The sequence below is a fragment of the Coregonus lavaretus genome (genome assembly GCF_964263955.1).
Source record: "Coregonus lavaretus genome assembly, contig: HAP1_SCAFFOLD_2248, whole genome shotgun sequence".
NCBI classification, from domain to species: Eukaryota; Metazoa; Chordata; class Actinopteri; order Salmoniformes; family Salmonidae; genus Coregonus; species Coregonus lavaretus.
This window is the reverse complement of record NW_028157337.1, coordinates 52,317-76,359: the sequence shown is the minus strand read 5'-3', so window position 1 is coordinate 76,359 and position 24,043 is coordinate 52,317. Positions and strand designations below refer to the sequence as shown.

General features: G+C 44.6%; 2 protein-coding genes across 2 annotated transcripts; one reads left to right on the top strand and one right to left on the bottom strand.

Annotated features, from left to right (window-relative positions):
• The first annotated feature begins 909 nt into the window (after positions 1 to 909).
• On the top strand, positions 910 to 9,994 carry LOC311125524 (zinc finger protein GLIS2-like). The gene is made up of 6 exons (XM_084199561.1): positions 910 to 1,177; positions 1,507 to 1,652; positions 3,052 to 3,234; positions 4,858 to 4,991; positions 5,269 to 5,387; positions 5,621 to 9,994. Exons 1-6 carry the CDS (start codon positions 940 to 942, stop codon positions 6,412 to 6,414), a joined length of 1,614 nt encoding a protein of 537 aa, XP_084055687.1. The 5' UTR covers positions 910 to 939; the 3' UTR covers positions 6,415 to 9,994.
• Positions 9,995 to 15,837: 5,843 nt separating this feature from the next.
• pam16 (presequence translocase associated motor 16) lies at positions 15,838 to 20,576 on the bottom strand. Its single transcript, XM_084199560.1, has 5 exons — positions 20,485 to 20,576; positions 18,705 to 18,789; positions 18,403 to 18,539; positions 16,552 to 16,617; positions 15,838 to 16,009 (listed from the first exon to the last, which is right to left on the bottom strand). The coding sequence occupies exons 1-5, from the start codon at positions 20,485 to 20,487 to the stop codon at positions 15,905 to 15,907; spliced, it is 396 nt and encodes a 131-aa protein (XP_084055686.1). The 5' UTR covers positions 20,488 to 20,576; the 3' UTR covers positions 15,838 to 15,904.
• Positions 20,577 to 24,043: the final 3,467 nt, after the last annotated feature.

Below are 24,043 nucleotides of genomic sequence, written 5' to 3'. Positions count from 1 at the left end.
GTGCTGGCCAGGGGGACTAGAGGGCAGTGGCCAGAAGGAGGTGGGGGGTGGAGAGGTCAGAGTGAGCATCTGGATTGGATTGTAGACATTCCTGTGGAAGAGTGTCTGAGCAAAGGTCAAAGGAGGGAGGGGACACTGGGAGAAGTGTGCATTGCTAGGAGGCAGGGTAAGGCAGTGTGGTTATGCAACATTCATGTGGTTGGATATTATAGGACAATTCAGAGAGTATGCCATATGTACTCCTCTAACCCGTCCCTGTATTAAACAGAGCCATTGCCTTGCCTAACCAAACCTTCACTGACTCGCTCTGTTCATTGGTCAATCACACTATTACAAGTTGTTAAAAACACTGAATTACTTTGCTTTTACAATATAAATAATTCGCATTGACCATACCGATCACATACCGGTAATATTATATGAAATAAGTGTATTTGATATTAAAACCCACGTTCACTATCTCTGTGTGCAGGTTCTGCTAAATGGCATATTATTTATATTATTATTATAGGTCGGAAGTCTAAGGGAATAGAGCCATTGCACTCTCTCCAAGTATGATTGGCTGAATACTAGGGCTGGGAATTTCCAGGGACCTCAGGATACGATATTATCATGATACTTTGGTGTCGATACAATATGTATTGTGATTCGGTACTGTAATTTTATTGTGATTCGATGTTCCATATTGCTCACTATGTCTGCTGCAGAGAGACAAGAGGCATCAGTCAGGGAAATAAAAGTGCTGAAAACCAATTGGCTCCCTATTTAAAAAGAAGACGGAGAACAAGCTATGAAGGAGTTTTGGTGCAGGCAGGTACAGCCACCTAGTGCAAAAATAATGTTGCGATATTGTCAAAACAATACGATACATTATCAAAAATAATATCCCAATATGGAACTCTATAGATTTTTCCCACCATCACTATTGAATAGCTAACCATGTCCTTCTCTGATTGGTTGTCTGTGCAGGTGGGAGGTCCGTGGGCTGCAGCCATGCTGTCCCTGGACGAGCCATTGGACCTAATGCTCCCCCGAGGGTGTGTCAACGGGCGGGACAGGGGTGCACGGTCGCCCCTCACCCTCTCTCCGATACCCTCCAAGCGTGCCCGGCAGCTCCGCATGGCTGATGATGGCACAGCCGTCATAGTGCCCGCCTCCCCGGCCTCGCCGCACACAGGTGGGTGACAACACACCCACCCCCCCACACACACACACACAGGTGGGTGACACTGTGCACACACAGAGGTGGGTAACACAGGGGCTCAACAGCAGTACAAATTCCCATATTCTGTTCATTGCTGACATGGCATTAGATAGGACAAACTAACAACATAAAAGCTGACCTCATACTTGAACAAGTTGTTATGAACACAAAGAGAAGAGTGGGTGAACCCATAGCTGTAACAGACTGCCAATCAATCCCTCTAACCAGATCACACACCCACAGGTGTTAGATACTCTGACCGACCGATCTGACAGAGTCTGACCTCCCTCCCCCTTCCACAGGTGTGCCGGTGGTCTCCCAAGAGAGGCCAGAGACACCCCCCACCCCCCCGGCCGTGGACCTCAGTATGTCCCCCTCCTCCCGCCACACCTCCAGCTCCCCAGAGATGACCAACGGAAACGGGGTCTCCCACCACATCATTGCAGGGGTGAGTAGAAACCATCTGACAGTACGGACACTTCTGAATTGAGAGAGAGGAGAGAGGAGGAGGAGGAAGAGGAAGAAGCAGAGAGAGAGATGCTTCCGCACCAATCCCAGCTGTATCTGTTAGAACTAATACCCTGTCACACTGTCCTCTCCCCAGTAGATTAGCTTTCATGAGAAAAGGCGAGGCGGCACGACACCAATGAGTCAGGAACACAGCGAGAACAAGAGGGCTCACACACACTATAAACTACGTCTCAGAGAGAGAGAGAGACAGAGACAGAGACAGAGACAGAGACAGAGAGAGAGAGAGAGAGATGACTGTAACTGGACCACAATCCTGTGGCTGTCTAACAGGCTCCAGCTATGTCAAAAATTTGCATGTGACAAATCTTATAAAATGAGACCAATTCCCGGCACTCAGCTATGCTTCTGCATTCATCAGTGTGTATGTGTGCGTGCGCTTGTATGTGTGTGCTTGTGTCTATGTTTTGGCAGTTGTATGTGTCTATGTTTTGGCAGTTGTGTATGTGTGTGCATGCATTTATGTATCTGTGTGTGTGCACGGTTATATGAGTGTGTGTGTGCCCATGTTTGTGGGAGTGCTTGTCTGGGACTTACAGGGAGGCAGAATGGCCACAGCCAGCAGCTCTCAATACAATTGGGAGCGAATTGAATTAGGCGGCGTGAGGTCTGCATGGCTGTACCTCGCTGTAAATCTGATTACACACACACACACACACACACACACACACAATGCCTGAGGCCACTGAGTGCAAGTAACACAGAGAGAGACAGAGACAGAGAGAGAGAGAGAGACAGAGAGAGAGAGAGAGACAGAGAGAGACAGAGAGGGACAGAGAGAGACAGAGACAGAGAGACAGAGTGAGACAGAGACAGCTTGTTATACAGAACACAGGACACATGTGTGTGATAAAAAGTGCCCCCCCCCCCCTCCCCAGCACAACTTGATTCACTTATGTGAAGTGTGACAGGGGTGTTAGGAGCTGCTCTGTGCCCCTAATGTTGCCTGTGTGCTGCTGGCACTAACCAGGCTGAGTCAGAGGACACGGCCCAGGATAGAAGGCTCTCATTACAGACCAAGGGTCCATCCAGTCACAGCACCACTGTTGGATTTTATAATGACTTAAGCCAAATATGAATGTTCTCACCACAGAGTGGAAGGAGAGGGACAGGAGATGGAGAGGGACAGGGACAGGAGATGGAAAGGGACAGGGACAGGAGATGGAGAGGGACAGGGACAGGAGATGGAAAGAGAGAAAATTGTGAAAATAATGGGAGTAGAGGGAACAGATGTTGTTCTGTGGGGCTGCTGACTGAGTGTAGTAGAGGGAACAGACAGACATCTAATCCTCCTCCATCCTCTTCCTCCTCTCTCTCAGGACTCAGCTCACATCCGTTACGTGGAGAGCAGAGCCTCCTCGCAGGCCTTCCAGTTCTTCGTGCCGATTGGTGCTGGGGCCGGACTCCACCTGCCGTCATCCATGTTCATTGGCCAGCCCAACGACAAGCGGGCCTCTCCCGATCTCTCAGCAGACGAACAGCTGGCCTGTCGCTGGAGGAAGGTGAGACACAGGAAGTGATGCAACAGGGGAAACATTTTAGCCTGGGCCCAGATCGGTTTGTGTTGTCTTGCCAACTGCTATGTAATGGTCATTGTTGAGTTGGCAAGCCAGCACAAACAGATCTGGGACCAGGCTAGAACCCGTTTTGCTCTGTAGCCAGGTGTTACCATGACTAGACACTACAAAGGTCATTGTTTTAACATTTGGCAATGACAGTGGTGGATGTTAAACCTTTTCTCTCTTTTACATTATTCTTCCTCTTATTTATTTTATTTCACCTTTTATTTAACCAGGTAAGCCAGTTGAGAACAAGTTCTCATTTACAACTGCGACCTGGTCAAGATAAAGCAAAGCAGTGCGATAAAAACAACAACAACACAGAGTTACATATGGGGTAAACAGAACGTACAGTCAATAACACAATAGAAAATCTATATACAAGTATGTGCAAATGTAGTAAGTTGTGGAGGTAAGGCAATAAATAGGCCATAGTGCAAAATAATTACAATTTGTGATAGATGTGCAGAAGATGATGTGCAAATAGAGATATTGGGGTGCAAATTAGCAAAATAAATAACAATGTAAATAACAATATGGGGATGAGGTAGTTGGGTGGGCTAATTACAGATGGGCTGTGTACAGTTACAGTGATCGGTAAGCTGCTCTGACAACTGATGCTTAAAGTTAATGAGGGAGATAAGTGTCTCCAGCTTCAGAGATGTTTGTAGTTCGTTCCAGTCATTTGCAGCAGAGAACTGGAAGGAATGGTGGCCAAAGGAGGTGTTGGCTTTGGGGATGACCAGTGAGATAACCTGCTGGAGCGCATACTACGGGTGGGTGTTGCTATGGTGACAATTGAGTTAAGATAAGACGGGGATTTGCCAAGAAGTGATTTATAGATGACCTGGAGCCAGTGGGTTTGGCGACGAATTTGTAGTGAGGGCCAGCCAATGAGAGCGTACAGGTCACAATGGTGGGTAGTATATGGGGCTTTGGTGACAAAACGGATGGCACTGTGATAGACTACATCCAATTTGCTGAGTTGAGTGTTGGAAGCTATTTTGTAAATGACATCGCCGAAGTCAAGGATCGGTAGGATAGTCAGTTTTATGAGGGCATGTTTAGCAGCATGAGTGAAGGAGGCTTTGTTGCGAAACAGGAAGCCGATTCTAGATTTAACTTTGGATGCTTAATGTGAGGCTGGAAGGAGAGTTCACGGTCTAACCAGACACCTAGGTATTTGTAGTTGTCAGACCCGCCAAGAGTAGTGATTCCAGTCGGGTGGGCGGGTGTAAGCAGCGTTCGATTGAAGAACATGCATTTAGTTTTACTAGCGTTTAAGAGCAGTTGGAGGCCACGGAAGGAGTGTTGTATGGCATTGAAGCTCATTTGGAGGTTTGTTAACACAGTGTCCAATGAAGGGCCAGATGTATACAAAATGGTGTCGTCTGCGTAGAGGTGGATCTGAGAGTCACCAGCAGCAAGAGCGACATCATTGATATACACAGAGAATAGAGTGGGCCCGAGAATTGAACCCTGTGGCACCCCCATAGAGACTGCCAGAGGTCCAGACAACAGGCCCTCCGATTTGACACATTGAACTCTGTCTTCCACCATCCCCAGTGCCATCTTCTCTTTGACTCCCTGCAAGACCTCGTGGACCATGTCAACGACTTCCATGTCAAACCTGAAAAGGATTCTGGCTACTGCTGCCACTGGGATGGCTGCGCTCGCAAAGGGCGGGGCTTCAACGCTAGGTGAGCTTTAACTCAGATCATGACTAAGATGATTGTGTGAGATGATTAGCTAACCACTTGAATGGGTCAAACATAAGGCATTTATAACTCCTTCATGAAACTGGTCATAACACCTCTGAGTGTGCCATATCATTCAAAACTACCTTCGTAACTGTTCATAAAGATGTTATGAATGCCTTGTACCCATTCAAGTAAATTGTTACATATGGGTATGCGTGTGTATCTGTTATTATACTCAAGTGTGTGTGTGTGTGTGTGTGTGTGTGTGTGTCTGCAGGTACAAGATGCTTATCCATATCCGTACCCACACCAATGAGAAGCCTCACCGTTGCCCCACCTGCAACAAGAGCTTCTCTCGCCTGGAGAACCTCAAGATACACAACCGCTCACACACAGGTTGGTCAGACACTCAGACACACACACAGACAGACAAGACAGAGAGACACAGACAGACAGACAGACACAGACAGATCAGCGCAAAATATTGAAAAGATGCACTCACTGTAAAGTCACACATTCTCTTGTCTGCTGTATACACTTGAAAGCATGCATGCCTTCATGCAATCTCTAATGCTAAAATAACTAATAAAGTTTATTGAATAACTTACCTGTATGTCTTTTCTCCTCAGGTGAGAAGCCCTACATCTGTCCATACGAGGGCTGCAACAAGCGCTACTCCAACTCCAGCGACCGCTTCAAGCACACACGCACCCACTACGTGGACAAGCCCTACTACTGCAAGATGGCCGGCTGCCTGAAGCGCTACACAGACCCCAGCTCCCTCCGTAAGCACATCAAGGCCCACGGCCACTCTGTAGCCCAGGAGCAAGGCTCTCCGGGCGGGCTGGGCTCCCTGCTCAAGGGGGGTCCCCTGGGGGTGGGGATGGGGATGGGTGGAGGAGGGGGGGGGAAGCTGGGGGAGTCGGAGCTGAGCTACATCAGTGGGGCCCATATCATCATCCCCAGCGCCGCTGCCGCTCTCCTGGGGGGCCACGCTCTGCAGGGCCTGGGGGGCTCCATCCCTCTATCCCCCCTCGGCCCTCGGCCCCTGGACCTGAGCATGCTGGGGGGGTGCCCCAGCTCCCCTTGCACCACCTCCATCCTGTCCTTCAATGGTTCTCCTCTGAGCTTGGCCACCAAGTCGTCCCTGGGGCTCTCCCCGGCCTTCCCCTCCTCGGCCCTGGGGCTGGGGCCCACCATGGTCCCTGTGTCCCTAGGAGGATCTATGGGGTCGTCCACCTCGGAGCGCAGGGCCCACCACCACGGGCGTCACTGCAAGGGAAAAATTGGGGGGGAGGAGGGGGAGGACGAGCTCCACCGTGGGGGGGTGCTGAACCTCTCCACGGGGGCCTCCCACGATCCCCTGTCCTGGGTGGTCATCCCCTCTGGCACGGTTGTGCTCAAGCCAGCTGTGGTCAACTAACACACACACACACACACACACACACACATTCCAGAGGAGCTCGGGGGGTGGGGGGGGAAAGAAAGGTGAAAAGAAAGAAAGGCAACTTAAACTAAACAACAAAATCCACACCTCAGTTTGTGAATTGGCTCTGACAAACAAATATAATTCATAAGAGAAACGTAAACTGAGGGATCTGGCAGGCTATCTTTGCATTTGTCTAGCACATTTTGGGACCAACAACAACTCAGAAATATATTTCAATCGTGTAATTTTGTATTATTTCACAAGGCTTGAAAAAAAATGCAACAGCGGCCCTCCTCACCTCTTCAACACATTCTCTGTCTCTTGTCTTGCTTTTCTCACTTACTTACATTTCCTTTGTTTATGGACAGGCTCCATTGAAACGACAGTCTTCTAATGCTCTGTGTCCTTGCTCAAGCTCCACCTCATGTGTATGTATTTATAATGTTCATGTTGACAGTGTGCACTGCGGCCTAGCAGTGAGGTAGACACACAAATGAAACAGTAGGACGCGCTCGCTGCTAGGCTAGCAACACACAGTACGTCCCCATTCTGCTGCTTTAAAGGCTACATAAACTACTTCGTACAAAGTGCTGTGAACACAATTGGACAAACTTCCTGTTTTATCGGAAGTAAAGTCGAACTGATTTAGAAGGGGATTACGGATTAATTGAATGCGGGTCATTGACTGCACCTCCCTACTTTAAACAATAGGACGGTGCTATTGGATATAGTGTATGTCAATCAGAATGCCATCCACAGAAGCACACGCGTTATTGGATGATGTGTATGTCAATCAGAATGACACACAACCCCCTTTGAGTCAGTACATAAACCCACAGCACTGATGGTGTAACCGGCTATAGTGTTGTAACCTCACAACTGCTGCTAACCTCTCAACAACTCTCCTCAAACGTAACCGAAACGTGAGCACTTTGATGACTATTTTTGACAATCTTTTCCCAATTCGGGGAGGGTGACCATCGTGGACAAGCCCTTTCCACAATGATATGTGACGGGCTTGTCGTTGCAGACTAAGGGCTTGTGTAAGGACACAGAGCAACTAAGGTCTTAGAAGGCAGACAACGGTGTTATATCACCCAGCAAATTACCAATATTCTTCTTCTTCTTCTTCACGGTGACGTCTATGGCACAGGTGTTGTTTTGTACCCCCTAGTGGAAAGGTGAATCACTACGGCCAGTCAGCCTCCCAGTCCCATTCTACCAGTCCAATTTATTATTGTCCACAACACCTCTACTTCTAACTGACAAAGTGAGTTAAGTACTGAGTATGAAAGGCCCACTGTTTAAGTAACACACTGTGTTGTGGTACAGTATTTGAAGTGACCTGTCATTAAAACCAGCTGTGTAAAACAGGTGGTTGTCCAGTGAAGAGAACATTCAAAGCCTGACTTGGAGTCCTGAGTCCTTGTGGAGTTGGTTGTTGGTTGCTGTGTCCCGAGTTCAACAGTCCCACATTGTGCCAAAAAATATCCAGCCTTGAGGGCAGACTGGGTGCTGTGTATCCTGAACCACAGGGTGTGTGACACATTAATGCCTGATTTATACTATAGGGCTGACTCAAACCATACCATGATGGCTCGGATTTTCTTTTCACATTGTTCTGTTTAGCATGGTTCCAGCATCATGGCGTAACCAGGCCAGCCTGCTACAGTTAGGCATGGTTTGGCCCTATAGTGTGAATCAGGCTTTACTGCTACATACAGCTGGACTGGTCGGAGAACCACAGCCACACTAGAAACTGCCTCACTTCACTTTTCCAAAGAAGTGGGGTTAATTCACTGACTTTTAGAACAACTTACTTATGTAAAAATCTGTATGGTTCGATTGATGCATTCAACATGCACCTATACCATACACACCAATGTCTTTTTTACGTTTTACAAAACATGTTACTGCCAACTTGTACTTGTGACTCTCTGGAAACATTTTGTCTTTCTCTTTCCATCTTCACTAACTTGGTTTTCCCTTAATTTACACTCAGGCTTGAAAGGGCCACCTTTCTCTGTGGACTCTGGGGTCCTTCCACAAGCTTGCGTCGCAGAGATATGATGTATGTAGAATGTTGAGTGAACCCCGTTATGGGGGTATAGGAGGGGAGGGGAGAGGAGCATCTTAACACAAGGAACATTCCCCTGAAGAGACAAATACCCCTCCACCTCTACTCACTGTCCCTCCATCTTTCTTTAAAGGTCTTAAATTTCCATTTTCCATGTCGATAGTTTATTTTCCATGATGGTATGCCCATTGTTTTGATAATCACAGTTATGGTTGTTTTTGTTAGTCATTTGTTTGTTCTTTTGTCATCGATGTTCAGACGAGACATTTTCTGATGTTGAAGTTGCTTTGTTTCATGTTTCTTGCGATGGCTGCTCTGTAACTCAGCTTTCTCCCTGGGCTGGCCTGGGCTGTGGAGGGGTGTGGATGGAGGGGCAGAAGGGAGGATGGTCCTTCCTGTCCTGAACAGGGTTGTGTTCATTAGGACATGCTACAGAAAACATTTAAAAAGCGTTTTGCAATGGAAAAGTAGCGTTTCTGAGCATTGGACAAATCCAGATAGTCCCTTCCTTTTTCAGTGCGTTTGGTGCCTAATGAACACGACCCAGGTGAGTGGGGTCAGGGGATGTCCAATTTATAATAATAATAAGACATCATAATCCTCACTGACAATCACACAGTTATAGAAGAGGCCCTGTACATATCCTCACTCTGTAGAGAGAGTACTCACTCCCTGAGTCCATCTATTGACAGGGTTTACCTCCAGACCCATACACTCCCTGAGTCCATCTATTGACAGGGTTTAACTCCAGACCCATACACTCCCTGAGTCCATCTATTGACAGGGTTTACCTCCAGACCCATACACTCTCTGAGTCCATCTATTGACAGGGTTTACCTCCAGACCCATACACTCTCTGAGTCCATCTATTGACAGGGTTTACCTCCAGACCCATACACTCTCTGAGTCCATCTATTGACAGGGTTTACCTCCAGACCCATACACTCTCTGAGTCCATCTATTGACAGGGTTTACCTCCAGACCCATACACTCTCTGAGTCCATCTATTGACAGGGTTTACCTCCAGACCCATACACTCTCTGAGTCCATCTATTGGACCCATACAGTATGTTTATGGTGCTGTCAAAGTGACCATGTGGTCTGGTGGATGGAGATCTGTGGTCGTGGTGGTCTACCGGCCCATAGCTACACAGACTGGACACATTAATCAGTGTCCAATTTACACAGCGCCATCCAGAGGAGAGGATTAGTTCTGAACTTCTGATTGCAAACAGAGGGCATCTGTAAGGACTAGATGAAGGGTTTAACAGACCTAGGGCTAGACTAGACGAAGGGTTTAACAGACCTAGGGCTAGACTAGACGAAGGGTTTAACAGACCTTGGGCTAGACTAGATGAAGGGTTTAACAGACCTTGGGCTAGACTAGATGAAGGGTTTAACAGACCTAGGGCTAGACTAGATGAAGGGTTTAACAGACCTAGGGCTAGACTAGCTGAAGAGATTCCCATGACAAAATTAACTGAACAAACTGCAATCTGAACATCTAAAATGGTGGGTGTCCAGGAGAGAAGGGGGGGGGGGGGGGGGGTTGAGAGAGAGAGCGGGTGGGAGTTAATGGAGAAATGAATGAACATGGTAGAGAGTGAGCGAGAGAGAGATGAAGGGAGAGGCACTTTGCCAGCAAATGAGGGCAGCCAGGTCTGTAGAGTGAGTGCCCCTCCATCTGCCCATCCCACCCTCACCAGGGCCTCTCGTCTCTGAAATACTCTCTCTCTCTGCTCCCTGCCTGATGCTGCCAGCCAGCAGGGAAACTGGGTCACTGAACTCTGTCTGCCCTCTGTTTTATATATATAAATTATAGCCAAAAGGCTGAACTCTCTCACTCCCTCTATAGCCAGTCAGCGGTCACCACAAAGCTTTTCACCAGAGTAAAAAAACACAAACAGGCAGGCACACACACAAACAGGCACGCACACAGACAGACAGACAGACAGACAGACAAAAACACTAAAGTATGCACACACAGTAAACAAACCCAAATATCCAGTATAATCCTCTCTGGCTAAATATGTTTGGGGTTTTTAAGGAGCGGGTCAAAATAAATAATGTTGTGCCGGAGGCTGCAGTGCTATCTCTGACAAGCCAAGGGAGGATTTGTGCTGGGCAGATTCACTGCATATTTCTATTTCTGCCTCGGCCACTCTTAATCACTGCGATCACACACACGCGGAGAGTGCTGCACACACGGACACACACGCTATACCCTCCTCTTTGGTGGCCAGTATCGCCATCTCCCTCCAGGCAGGCATGGTAGAAGCAAACCACCTCCGTATCAGTGGACCAACCTCCAGTGTGATTTCAGAGTCAGATGATGTCATCAGTAACAGGTGTTAAGTAGGCTAGGTTTCCCTGGCAACAGTGGAATCCTCAGACATGACTGTTCTCCCCAGCCCAATCCCCTCTGTCCTTTCATCTCTTCGTCTCTCTCTCCTCCTCTGTCTCTCTTGCTCATTGAAGCCAGAGAGAGAGAGATTGGAGTGTTCTGGTAGCCTTGTCCCAGATCTGTTTGTTCAGTCTGGCCAATTCTTAATAATGACCATAGGAGTTGGCAAGACAGCACAAACAGATCTGGGACAAGACTAGGGTTCTAGTCTGCTGGGTGGAGAAAGCTGAAATTGACACGGATCCTATTCTAGGTTCCACATATTTCAATATAAAAATAAGCTGTTTGAATCATTAACCCTTTGAGCACGTTCTGTCATGTAATGTTCTGCACTTTTGTCCTCCCCAGGAGTGTTTATATTATAGGGGATATGCCAATTGCCAACAGTTGAACATGCAAAATGTATAAGACAATTCATTCTCAGTGGGTTGATACGGTTCTGTAATTTGCTTGTTTTGAGGACCAAGAGCACTAGCAATAACTTTAATGTTGGATTGAGGTTCTCTTTTTTAGAATGAACCCCTATCTGTCACAGTTGAAAAGAAGCGGTACTTTTTTCTTAAAGGGTTAAAAACAAAAAGCTAATTGACGCCAATGAATAATTAAGCTATAACGAGAGTCACAGTATGTGCTTAACACAGCAAAATTTGGGGCACTGAATTGTGATAGCTAGCAATATTAGTGCCACATACAAGGGAAGCCATTCATTGACTGAAGTGCCACAGCAGTGCGCAAAGGGTTAATGTAAGACTAAGGCCACGAGAGGCCTGTATCCAATTTATTTTTTGCACATTTTTTGAGATATTTTAAATGTCAGTATTTTTAAACAATTTCCAAGTGCCTTTTATTATAGGTGAAAATATAGACGATATAAAAGTATATGAAAAATGAAATATATATGAATATATATTTTTTCCTGGCATCGTGTTCTCGAGGTTCTTGAACATGCTTAATTTTAGAGTTGTAAAAGTCTCTAATTGGTACAACATAGCTGTGTGCTTCTGTTTTAGAGGAATTTTATTATGATAATGTCAATGGAAAAAAAGGAAAAAAAAAGTTTAATAAAGTCGCATTTTATACAATTTATTTGTCCTTTTTCGGTTACTACATCCGCAGTGCTGCATCACACACACCACACACCTTATATTATTTTTAAATCACATCTTAATTGTATTGTAAGTGTTAAAAATTATTCCATAACAAGTAAAGTTTATAACTGCCTTTTTAAAAGTGACTAGCTGTTGCCTCTGATGACATGCCCTCCAATGCTGAAGAGGTGCTCCACAACTGGAAAGGACGCTTCAACATGTAGGTACTCGGCAGCAATTCTGCTCAGTGTTCTGCTCAGACAGGAACTGTTGTGTGTTTTCCGGAATTGCAGAGGATCAGCCATTGGGATCAGCAGCAGATGGCAGATGTGGGGTGAGGTACTCCAATCTCTGGCCTTGTGGCAAGTGTGCCCTCTATCCATCTCTATGGGTACTCCAAAATATCTTTGTTGATTGGCTAAAGGGAAAATATGGTGGATAAGGCCGTTTACCTTTTTTTTATGGTCAGTTCCGGTAGACTTAATTGGGTGTGTCTCCCATAGAAACCAATGTAAGAGCAGCTGGGTCTGGTCAAGAAGAGTATCCCAAACTCGGTCCTGGGGACCCCAAGGGGTACGCGTTTTGGATTTTGCTCTAGCACTACACAGCTGATTCAAATAATCAAAGCTTGATGATTCATTGATTATTTGAATCAGCTGTGTAGTGCTAGGGCAAAAACCAAAGCATGCACACCTTGGGGGCCCGAGGACCTAAATAAAAAAATAAAAAAATAGTCATTTAGCAGACGCTCTTATCCAGAGCGACTTACATGAGCAATTAGGGTTAAGTGCCTTGCTCAAGGGCACATCGACAGATCTTTCACCTAGTCGGCTCGGGGATTAGAACCAGCGACCTTTCGGTTACTGGCACAACGCTCTTAACCACTAAGCTACTCTCATTAAACCATAATAACAACAAATATAATAATAATAAACAGCGAGTGGGGGGTGTCTCGCTTCCTCTTCCATCTCTAGAGTCCTCCCTCTGATGCATGGAATGACGTAGGTGGCTGTAACAATGTCAGATCCTTGCACACATCAGCGGCAACATTGACCCGTGTTAGGATGACATCCACGACATCAGCAAGGACACACTTGTTATGGATTTATTCCCAGACAAGCAAGGGTCAAAACTAGCGTTGAATGGCGGGAACCCGCCCAAGACCACTCATTTTTCACGGGATAAATAACTGTGAGAAATCGGTAAATTATAATACATTATTTATATGAACAGCATGACGTGAAATGGAACTGTTAAATTATATGCGATGTCTAAATCTGGCATCTCTAAGGTCTTCTCGCTACTCTCTGCCTGATCAGTCATCAACGCTCAGGGTGTGGACAGACAGCCCATCTCAGTATGGAGCGCAGTTCACAATGCATGTAGACCTATAATCTCATCATGGTAACTTTTTTTCTTGTGACAGGTTGGCCCTACATTTGCTGCAGCATAGCCTATGCTACAGTAATATAAGGACCGAATGCGCGTCGAATTTACACATCTTCATCTGGCTTTCGGGGTCACCTTATTTTTTAATTGTAAAGATATATATTTATTAATTGCAGCTGCACAGTTTTAACACCGCCTATCACTCGAATATCGTTGCTTTAAATCAGTGCACGCGTGAGCACTCTCTCGCAGTCTTTTTCAATTCCATTCAAATTGCATCAAATAGATAATCCTGTTCAAGATTGATATAGGCATATATATATATAGATGTCCTAGCTTACCTCTTTCTGGTAGTACATTCAATTCAGTACTAGCCTTATATTTAGGTAATGAATGATGGGTTATGCATAATAAGTTTCTAATTTATAGTCTCGGTCTCTTGCGCAATACGCACGCATCTGTGCTCTGCTGGCCTCTCTCCTTTAAAAAAACGCTCCTTAGCTCTTGGAGTCTCATGTAGGAAAAGCTAGACTAGAATAGCTTGCTGGACTTTTTGTTGTTGTTGCATTTCTTATACCAATAGACTATTCAAAGAGGGACGCAAGCTCTTGTTTACTGAATGTTAAATACAGCAGCCAATATAACTCACGGGTAGTTTGAAAGAAGGGCGAACTCGCGATGGCGGTAGGCTATAGCAGTTATTTATTCAGACCCATAACCATTCAATCTTCGTGAACAGAAGTGAAAGCCGTCTGCATCTAATTCTAGTCCTATATTATGCAAGCATGTCATTAGAATGAGGACGATACGGACAACGAAACTTATTTCATTTAACTGTTGAAAGCGAGGAAGGAATGAAGCAACAATTGAGGGAGAAATTGGAGGTAGGCAATAACATTAGGGAAATATTATAATAGGTATATATGAGTCAGCCTACTAATTATAGAAATAGGCACTATTAAATTTCCAAATGTAAATCAAATTCGCTAGCCTATACCGCATGTGCTACACCAGAATTGCATGTTCTTTCCCAACTTTATCATGATTTGAAGGAGGTGCATAATTTCTGTCCATATAATACAGTACAGTAATACAGTTCACACTCAAAGATTAGCCTACTGGAGCTTGTATGATTTATTTACCCAAGAGAGCATAAAGCTAGCTACATCTATGGGCTTTTATGTCGTGCGTAATGTGCGTACAGTCTATGTGTTGGATAACGGCACAATCATTTGGGCTTTTTTGGGCTTGGGCTCATAAAATGTATTTAATGTATGATTCATCAGTCTCAGGTAGCATCAGGCTTGAATTTTCGATCAAATCACTAATCAAATCCAGATATAGGCCTATTTATATGCTTTAGAATTACAATTCCGGTTTTGGAGGGAAATACCGCATTACCCGGGAGAAAAGTGATTTATTCTCGGAATGGAACGTTTGTAAAATACCGGGAAAATATTCAACCCTAGTCAAAACACAAGTACTAGTACATACATATACATTCTTCCAATATCAATTAGGAACACACCATAGAAATTAGCTTAAACAGGGGTGTACTCACAAGGAATCAAACAGAACCAAACGGAATGAAACGGGGAGGGACCAACTGCATTTGTCCAATAGAAATTCTCGTTTTCGTTGCAAAACGTTTTCCGTTTGGAGTAACCGGTTTCTGTTGTAAAACGTTTTGGACTAATGATCACACCCCAGGTATTTTATATAGCTGATCAATCAGGTTGCTTGATTGAGGACAGGTGAGGTCAATCATCTCCTTAAGCAGTGACTCCTTCTCTACTGGAATGTGATTGGAGCCATCACAAAAACACATACCAGCCAACCTCCTAATAATGGGCGGCTAAATGTTAACCTAATTTGGTTAACAAGCTTCCTGAATGAATCAATGGCTGGGTATTTTTGGGGTGTATCTCAACTCTAAAGTGGCTAATGGCTACCCCTACTTTCCTCCCTCAACCCATGTAGCAACAGTAGCTAATAGAACAATTTATTATAATTATTGTGTTACAGAAGTTTATTTTGCATTATATTTGGAGTTAACCGTTTTTTGGTTACACAGGATGGCTCTCGACTCTAAGGAACAAGATCTGCTCAATTCTTCCATTATGGAGACTTACACTACTGTGACCAACCACACGGTGGCATCATTGTGATGTAGATGTGACATCATGAATGAGCATTTGTTGCATTTTCAAATATATATATATATTTTTTTAACATTTTCAGTCATTTAGCATTTTCAAATACTAATGTATATGACCCAGGTCTGATCCAGGTAATTCACAGGTTCTGTTCATTAGAGCACATTGCGGAAAATGAAAATTAGTGTTTCTTATTGGCCAATTCCAGGTATAGACCTCTCCGATTCAATCCAGTTTCTTCCGTTTGGTGCCTAATGAACACGACCCTGATCTCGTACAGAGTCATACACACAGAGACATGGGTTGAGAAAAGGATAAGGCTTTTATTGAGGGTATAATTTACAGTGGGTGGGGTAGGGAGGGGGACGGTTCATGTTTCTGGAGTCTGTTGCTTCTGCTCTGGTGGGGGCTTGGGTTTACTGTCCTGTGTCTGAATAGAGAGCTCCTCATCTAGACGCTCCTTTGCTCGCACCACCTTTAAATACACACAGGGACAGACATGGACACACACACAAGCAGACAGACAGACAGGACACACAATTACTTGAGCAAAATCCTTAGCAGTGCACCTCAATACATGGCAAATCATATTGATCTACTACCCTGTTATCATAATGATGCATTGACATTGTAAATATGAATTTAGGCTCGCACTGGATCTTGCATGTGGTATCCTAATATAAGCAATAAGGCATGATCATGATTATTATGACAGGGCACATTCTCAGACCTGTAGTGACTATCCAATATTATTAGCCTAATTTCAGTTATCAGGACAGCCCTGTGCAAGGCTCTGTGCAAGCCTTAATAGCACCGAAGAGGTATGAAACTCAAGAGACTCAACTTGCCATTACTTCCTGTAAATACCTCAAGGAGGTGGTCTGAGTCTTCATAGCGGTTGTTACAGGAAGGAAGCAATTGATTGTTGAGTCTCTTGGTTTCAAGCCTCTCTGGCACTAGTAAGCACTGGCTCGCAAAGAGATGGCGCGATACTGGAAATGAAACAATGAACCTCACCTTGGACTGTAGATAGAAGGAGCCGCCCACTGCCTTGTCGTTGACTTTAAAAAGGTGTTCATAGTTCTGTTGACAAAGTAAAGCGGGTCAGTCATGAACAGGTTGGCACCACCAATGGCGTAATAAGTAAATACATGGGGGTGCCACAGGGTTCAATTCTTGGGCCGACTCTTTTCTCTGTGTATATTAATGATGTCGCTCTTGCTGCTGGTGACTCTCAGATCCACCTCTACGCAGACGACACCATTTTGTATACATCTGGCCCTTCATTGGACACTGTGTTAACAAACCTCCAAACGAGCTTCAATGCCATACAACACTCCTTCAGTAGCCTCCAACTGCTCTTAAACACTAGTAAAACTAAATGCATGCTCTTCAATCGAACGCTGCTGGCACCCGCCCACCCGACTAGAATCACTACTCTCGACGGGTCTGACCTAGAGTATGTGGACAACTACAAATACCTAGGTGTCTGGTTAGACTGTAAATTCTCCTTCCAGACTCACATTAAGAATCTCCAATCCAAAGTTAAATCTAGAATCGGCTTCCTATTTCGCAACAAAGCCTCCTTCACTCATGCTGCCAAACATGCCCTCGTAAAACTAACTATCCTACCGATCCTTGACTTCGGCGATGTCATTTACAAAATAGCCTCCAACACTCTACTCAGCAAATTGGATGTAGTCTATCACAGTGCCATCCGTTTTGTCTCCAAAGCCCCATACACTACCCACCACTGTGACCTGTACGCTCTTGTTGGCTGGTCCTCACTACATGTTCGTCGTCAAACCCACTGGCTCCAGGCTATCTATAAATCACTGCTAGGCAAATCCCTGCCTTATCTTAGCTCATTGGTCACCATAGCAGCACCCACACGTAGTCTGCGCTCCAGCAGGTATATCTCACTGGTCATCCCCAAAGCCAACACCTCCTTTGGCCGCCATTCCTTCCAGTTCTCTGCTGCCAATGACTGGAACGAATTGCAAAAATCTCTGAAGCTGGAGACTCTTATCTCCCTCACTAACTTTAAGCATCAGTTGTCAGAGCACCTTACCGATCACTGCACCTGTACACAGCCCATCTGAAATTAGCCCACCCAACTACCTCATCCCTATATTGTTATTTATTTTGCTCTTTTGCACCCCAGTATCTCTATTTGCACATAATCTCTTGCACATCTAGCATTCCAGTGTTAATACTAATTGTAATTATTTTGCACTATAGCTTATTTATTGCCTTACCTCCATAACTTGCTACATTTGCACACACTGTATATATATTTTCTGTTGTATTTTTTGACTTTATGTTTTTTTACCCCATATGTGGTTGTTTTTAATCGCACTGCTTTGCTTTATCTTGGCCAGGTCGCAGTTGTAAATGAGAACTTGTTCTCAACTGGCTTACCTGGTTAAATAAAGGTGAAATAAAAATAAAAAATACATTTACAATCAAATTAACACTTCAAAAATTCAAGAAATTGTGCCAATTGAGTTTAGTCCAAAGGGGTTTCAATGGAGGACACAACTTGTCTGTCTTGCATGTAGGCCACATGAAGGAACTTCCTGGAGGACATTTGAGAGTGTGGCCCTGTCCAGAAAAACCCCTAGCCCGGGCCCTACCCCATTGACACTTGTGTAAATATCACTGGATCGGGATGAACAATATGCAACATCTCCTCCTAGCCTATTAGGGGACAAGATGGAGGTACCGGTACATTGTTTATACCCATCCAATCATCTATGTGTCGTGAAGTTCCTAGGGGAAGGGGCTAGGGCAGGGACTGTGTTCTCTGGGTGTCGTCTTCAATGTACTTTTAAGTGTGTGTGTATGCGTGTGTGTGTGTGTAAACACCTTATGGAGCTCCTCAGGGGTGAGCGTGGAGATATTGAGGATCTGCTGGGCCTCCTGTAACGTCATCCCAGTGATACTAGAGGCTGCTGCAGACTGCTGGCCGGCACGCCCCCTGGCCTCCGCTGCAGCTTGACTTGCTGCAGACAGAGACAGAAGAGACAGGGTTGGTCGCCTTCTCAGCTAACGAGTCCGTTTCTCTCTCAGAGAGAGAAAGATACTTAATTGCCCTAAATGAGACATGTTTTCACAGTCCATTTTACATTGAAATACCATACAAAAGCATTGTTGAGTGAGGAACATACCTGCATATTCTTGCCGTAACGCACGCGCAAACGCCCGTCCTACCACCTGCGTCCCCATGACAATGATCTGTGCAAGATATCTGGCCTACGCAGAGACAAGAGATTGTTAGCTACACTATGTCAACAGAACGCAACAGTCTGGTTTGGCTCAAGAAGGCCTAGTCTTGCGACAGATTACAGCTCATAATGAATGAATGGCAACAGCAATGTTAACAAAACCCACGTCTCCCCCTTGGCTCACATTAGACCTGGTTAGTTTCAAACAACATTGTGTTGACAGTCAACATTGTGAACCTGCCAGAGCCATACTGTTACGACAGTATTTCAGATCAGGCAGAGTGGGCAAAGGTAGAGTGGGTTTGATGCACGCTCAGTGACTGTGCAGTAGGCGCAGTGTGGATGAGCGCGTCATTAACTACACTGAACAAAAATATAAACGCAACATGCAATCATTTCAAAGATTTTACTGAGTTACATTTCATATAAGGAATTCAGTCAATTGAAATAAATTCATTAGGCCCTAATCTATGGATTTCACATGACTGTTGGTCACAGATACATTTAAAAAAAAGTAGGGGCGTGGATCAGAAAACCAGTCAGTATCTGGTGTGACCACCATTTTCCTCATGCAGCGCATGTTGTCCCACTCCTAGTCAATGACTGTGCAAAGTTGCTGGATATTGGCGGGAACTGGAACACGCTGTCGTACACGTCGATCCAGAGCATCCCAAACATGCTCAATGGGTGGTGACATGTCTGGTGAGTATGCAGGCCATGGAAGAACTGGGACATTTTCAGCTTCCAGGAATTGTGTACAGATCCTTGCGACATGGGGCCGTGCATTGTCATTCTAAAACATGAGGTGATGGCGGCAGATGAATGGCACGACAATGTACCTCAGGATCTCGTCACAATATCTCTGTGCATTTAAATTGCCATCGATAAAATGCAATTGTGTTCGTTGTCCGTTTGTGTTCGTTGTCCGTAGCTTATGCATGCCCATACCATAACCCCACCGCCACCACGGGGCACTCTGTTCACAACGTTGTCATCAGCAAACCGCTCGCCCACACGACGCCATATACGTGAGGGGTTGGACATACTGTGAGGCCGGTTGGACATACTGCCAAATTCTCTAAAACGACATCGGAAGCAGCTTATGTTAGCGAAATGAACATTCAATTCTCTGGCAACGACTCTGGTGGACATTCCTGCAGTCAGCATGCCAATTGCGCGCTCCCTCAAAGCTTGAGACATCTGTGGTATTGTGTTGTGTGACAAAACTGCACATTTTAGAGTGGCCTTCTACTGTCCCCAGCACAAGCTGCAACTGTGTAATGATCATGCTGTTTAATCAGCTTCTTGATAAACCACACTGGTCAGGTGGATGGATTATCTTGGCGAAGGAAAAAGGCTCACTAACAGAGATGTAAACAAATGTATGCACAACATTTTAGAGAAACAACATTTTAGTGCGTATGGAACATTTCTGGGATGTTTTATTTCAGCTCATGAAACATGGGACCAACACTTTATGTTGAGTTTATATTTTTGTTCAGTGTAGTAAACTCGCTTATTAAAGCAACAATATGAGCTAGCGTCCTAGCTAAAGGTAGAAGACATATCAAGGAGTCATTACGGTTACATAAGCTAAATTAGACAGCCAAGATTGGCAAGGTGTGCGGGCTATGGCAAGAGAAGCATGCAGCGTTTCTCCTTCACAGCTTCCCTAAACATGACACAGCAATCCATATGGTTTCAAAAGACAAAAATATCTCACCATTGCTTTTCTCCGACTATTTACAGTACAGTACAATATAAGACGCTGGAGGAGCACGGCGTTTTCACATGTACCACCATCAAGGTCGCAGTTGGTTCAAAGTTCAAGGGCCAAACTCGGAAGAAAGATATTCGAGCTTGATGAAGCTCCACAAGTCGGCGCTTTCACTGTATGAAAATACTGCTCTCTAGTGGATGGATGTTTAAACTGCACCCATTTTCATTGTGCAGCCTTCATCATCATTTTACATTTACGTCATTTAGCAGACGCTCTTATCCAGAGCGACTTACAAATTGGTGCATTCAACTTATGATAGCCAGTGGGACAACCACTTTTTTTTTATTGGGGGGTGGGGAGAAGGATTACTTTTATACTATTCCAGGTATTCCTTAAAGAGGTAGGGTTTCAAGTGTCTCCGGAAGGTGGTCAGTGACTCCGCTGTCCTGGCGTCGTGGGGGAGCTTGTTCCACCATTGGGGTGCCAGAGCAGCGAATAGTTTTGAGTGGGCTGAGCGGGAACTGTGCTTCCGTAGAGGTAGGGGGGCTAGCAGGCCAGAGGTGGATGAACGTAGTGCCCTCGTTTGGGTGTAGGGTCTGATCAGAGCCTGAAGGTAAGGAGGTGCCGTTCCCCTCACAGCTCCGTAGGCAAGCACCATGGTTTTGTAGTAGAAGTTAGCTTCAACTGGAAGCCAGTGGAGTGTGCGGAGGAGCGGGGTGACATGAGAGAACTTGGGAAGGTTGAACACCAGACGGGCTGCAGCGTTCATAATGTCTTTACATTTACATTTAAGGCATTTAGCAGACGCTCTTACCCAGAGCGACTTACAAATTGGTGCATGTCTTGCCAGCAGATCTGACTAGCTTCCTTACAGCTAGCTGCACTAGGGTCGGACAGCATGACCTCAATCCAGGGATGAGAAATGTGTTGTACTACGAATTGTCCCATTGTTACACCGGGAAGATTTTCCAGAAAGCTGCCCTTTTCGTCCTCATGCTAGGTAGAAAGTGTTTTGAACAACAAAGGATAGTCAGCCAATCAGGCTCCCGTGCGGGCTATGTCGTTGCACTGTGGAAATGTCAGTGACAAATTCATAACATTGCTAACATTGCCTGTTTTTGCAGTAAGCAGGTCTCCTGTACCTGCGCCCATGAGGGGAGTAGGTTAAGTCAAGGTGCCGGGGGTGAGCTTTGCTGAGGGCCCTAAAGTGATTAGAAGTGATTTTAGTTGAGATTTCCTATTTAAATACGCCATACCTCGTATCCTCCAAGGAGATGTTTTATTTTCTCATGTGCAAGAGATTATTACTATGTTACTTTGTTTCAAAAAGTACCTGGTATCCTCCAAGGAGATGTTTGATTTAAACCATTAGCTTCTGAGTTAAACAATAAGCTTTTGAGTACTCAGAAGGCAGTAATGTGTCACTAATCACAGTGGGTGCAGTCCACCGTACTATGCCATCAACCTACATACCACCAGGCTTGCCATCCGCCATGCAGTCATTCATCAGTCCTGTTTGGCAATAGGTGAACATAATGTAATTCACATTATTGTTCCTTTCCGATTGTTTTCATTCAAGTTTTCATTTCTCCAGATACCCCTATTACAAGTGTTGACGTTATATTCTAAAATGGTACCTACCACCAGTGGAACATCTATTATTGCTCTGTACATGATTTTCATGAATTAAGCCTATACGTGAAAGTGTTTTTCTCTTGTCTCTGTGAAAGCAGTAGGATTAATAATTGCTATATTAGCTTACATTAGAATTCACTCTGGAACTAGTGGGTGGGAATTCTAATGCCACTGAATAATTTTGAATGAATATGGGGGCCTTTGCTGAGGATAGGGCCCTCAGCAAAGCTCATCCCCGGCACCTTGACTTGAACTACTCCCCTCATGGGTGCAGGTACAGGGGACCTGCTTACTTCCCAAACAGGATTCAGTCTGGTCTTCATATTGTACTGTATAGCAATGTTATGAATTTGTCATTGTGAATTAATTTGCTATTGTATGTACTGTTTTTGTCCCTAGAAATGCCCTTTAAACATGAATGACGATATTGATTGGGATTCAACATATTTGCTAAGACAGTGTCCAGCAGTTATGTTTTTGAAGCTCGAACAATAAATCAACTATTCAAAGACAACAACAACGTTCTAGTATGTGGCTGTTTATTGCCTTTGTTAATGCACCCTTGACAACAATGACATGCATTACCAATTAATTATTGTACTTCAGACGAGCATCCATAGATTAGGGAGAGTTTGACATATACTAAGCCATTCCCCACACATGACTTTTATTTGGACATTTCCACAGCGTAGTCCACACACAGCCTGTTCAACACAAGTTCTAGTGCCATGCTGTCAGACCCCAGTGGAGCTCAGTGTAAACAAGCGTAACAGTAGGGTCGGAATCTTCTGGCAACATCATGACATAAGTAGATTTACTAATTTAGCCCTTTTTATTTGAGATTAGCATATGTTTTCCCCTTTAAACATACTTTTGTTTTAAGCAACAAATTGAATGACAAAGAATGGCATGTGTACAAGGTTGAAAAAGTTGTTTATTGCAAGGCAACATGAACATTCCCACAAAACCGTTATTCATAAGATGGACAGAGAAATAATGCATTATTCAAAGTATTAAAAAAAAGAACAGATTTTTATTTTTGTTAATATCCCAAAGAACAATGTAAGACATTTGAGAGATTGCAGGCACAAAACACATGACACACACAGTCACTGACACCAACAATATCTAGGCCCTACAGTCAATGCATGGATGTGTGTTCACTTTTCAAGTACTACACAATGGCTGCGTTTACACAGGCAGCCCAATTCTGATATTTTGCCCAAGTATTGGCAAAAAGCTCTGATCTGATTGGTTTAAAGACCAATTAGTGGCAAAATAATCATAATTGGACTGCCTGTGTAAACTCAGTGAGTCTGACTACCATTCAAGGTTGGTTGGTTGGTTCCAGTCTTTCTGTCATTGTAAACAACATGATTGGTTCGATCAGACTTGGATTAGCCTATTACAATTATTGCCTTGTGCTGTACTAGCCTTGATCATGGCTGCTGTGATTGCATCATATAGTATTAATACTGTAAGTTTTCAAGAAAAATAAACAGAATGATTGTTTACTACAGTATAATAAAAGAATGAGCTCCTTTAGCGAGGAATACTTCAATAACAGTCTTAAGACCAAGTGTTAACATATGAGGTACAGGAATTCCAGTTATATAGTCTATCGATCTAGAAAGAAACGTACAGATACATACTGCTCTCCACCATATTACAACCTCAGAGATGCACAGACACACTCCTGTAGAACTCCCACAGAAGGTGTTTTGGCTTTTCAATACATGACACCCACATGTAAGAACGTCACATACATTTAAGAGTCCCCCAAAACAGAGCACAGCCCCAATGCTATACACTATCTCCCAAGATCAGCTGGCGGAACTAAGATATGCACCTGGGTCGCATTCATTAGGGCACGCAATGGAAAACGTTTTGAAACGCTTTGCAACGGAAAACGAAAATAAGCGTTTCT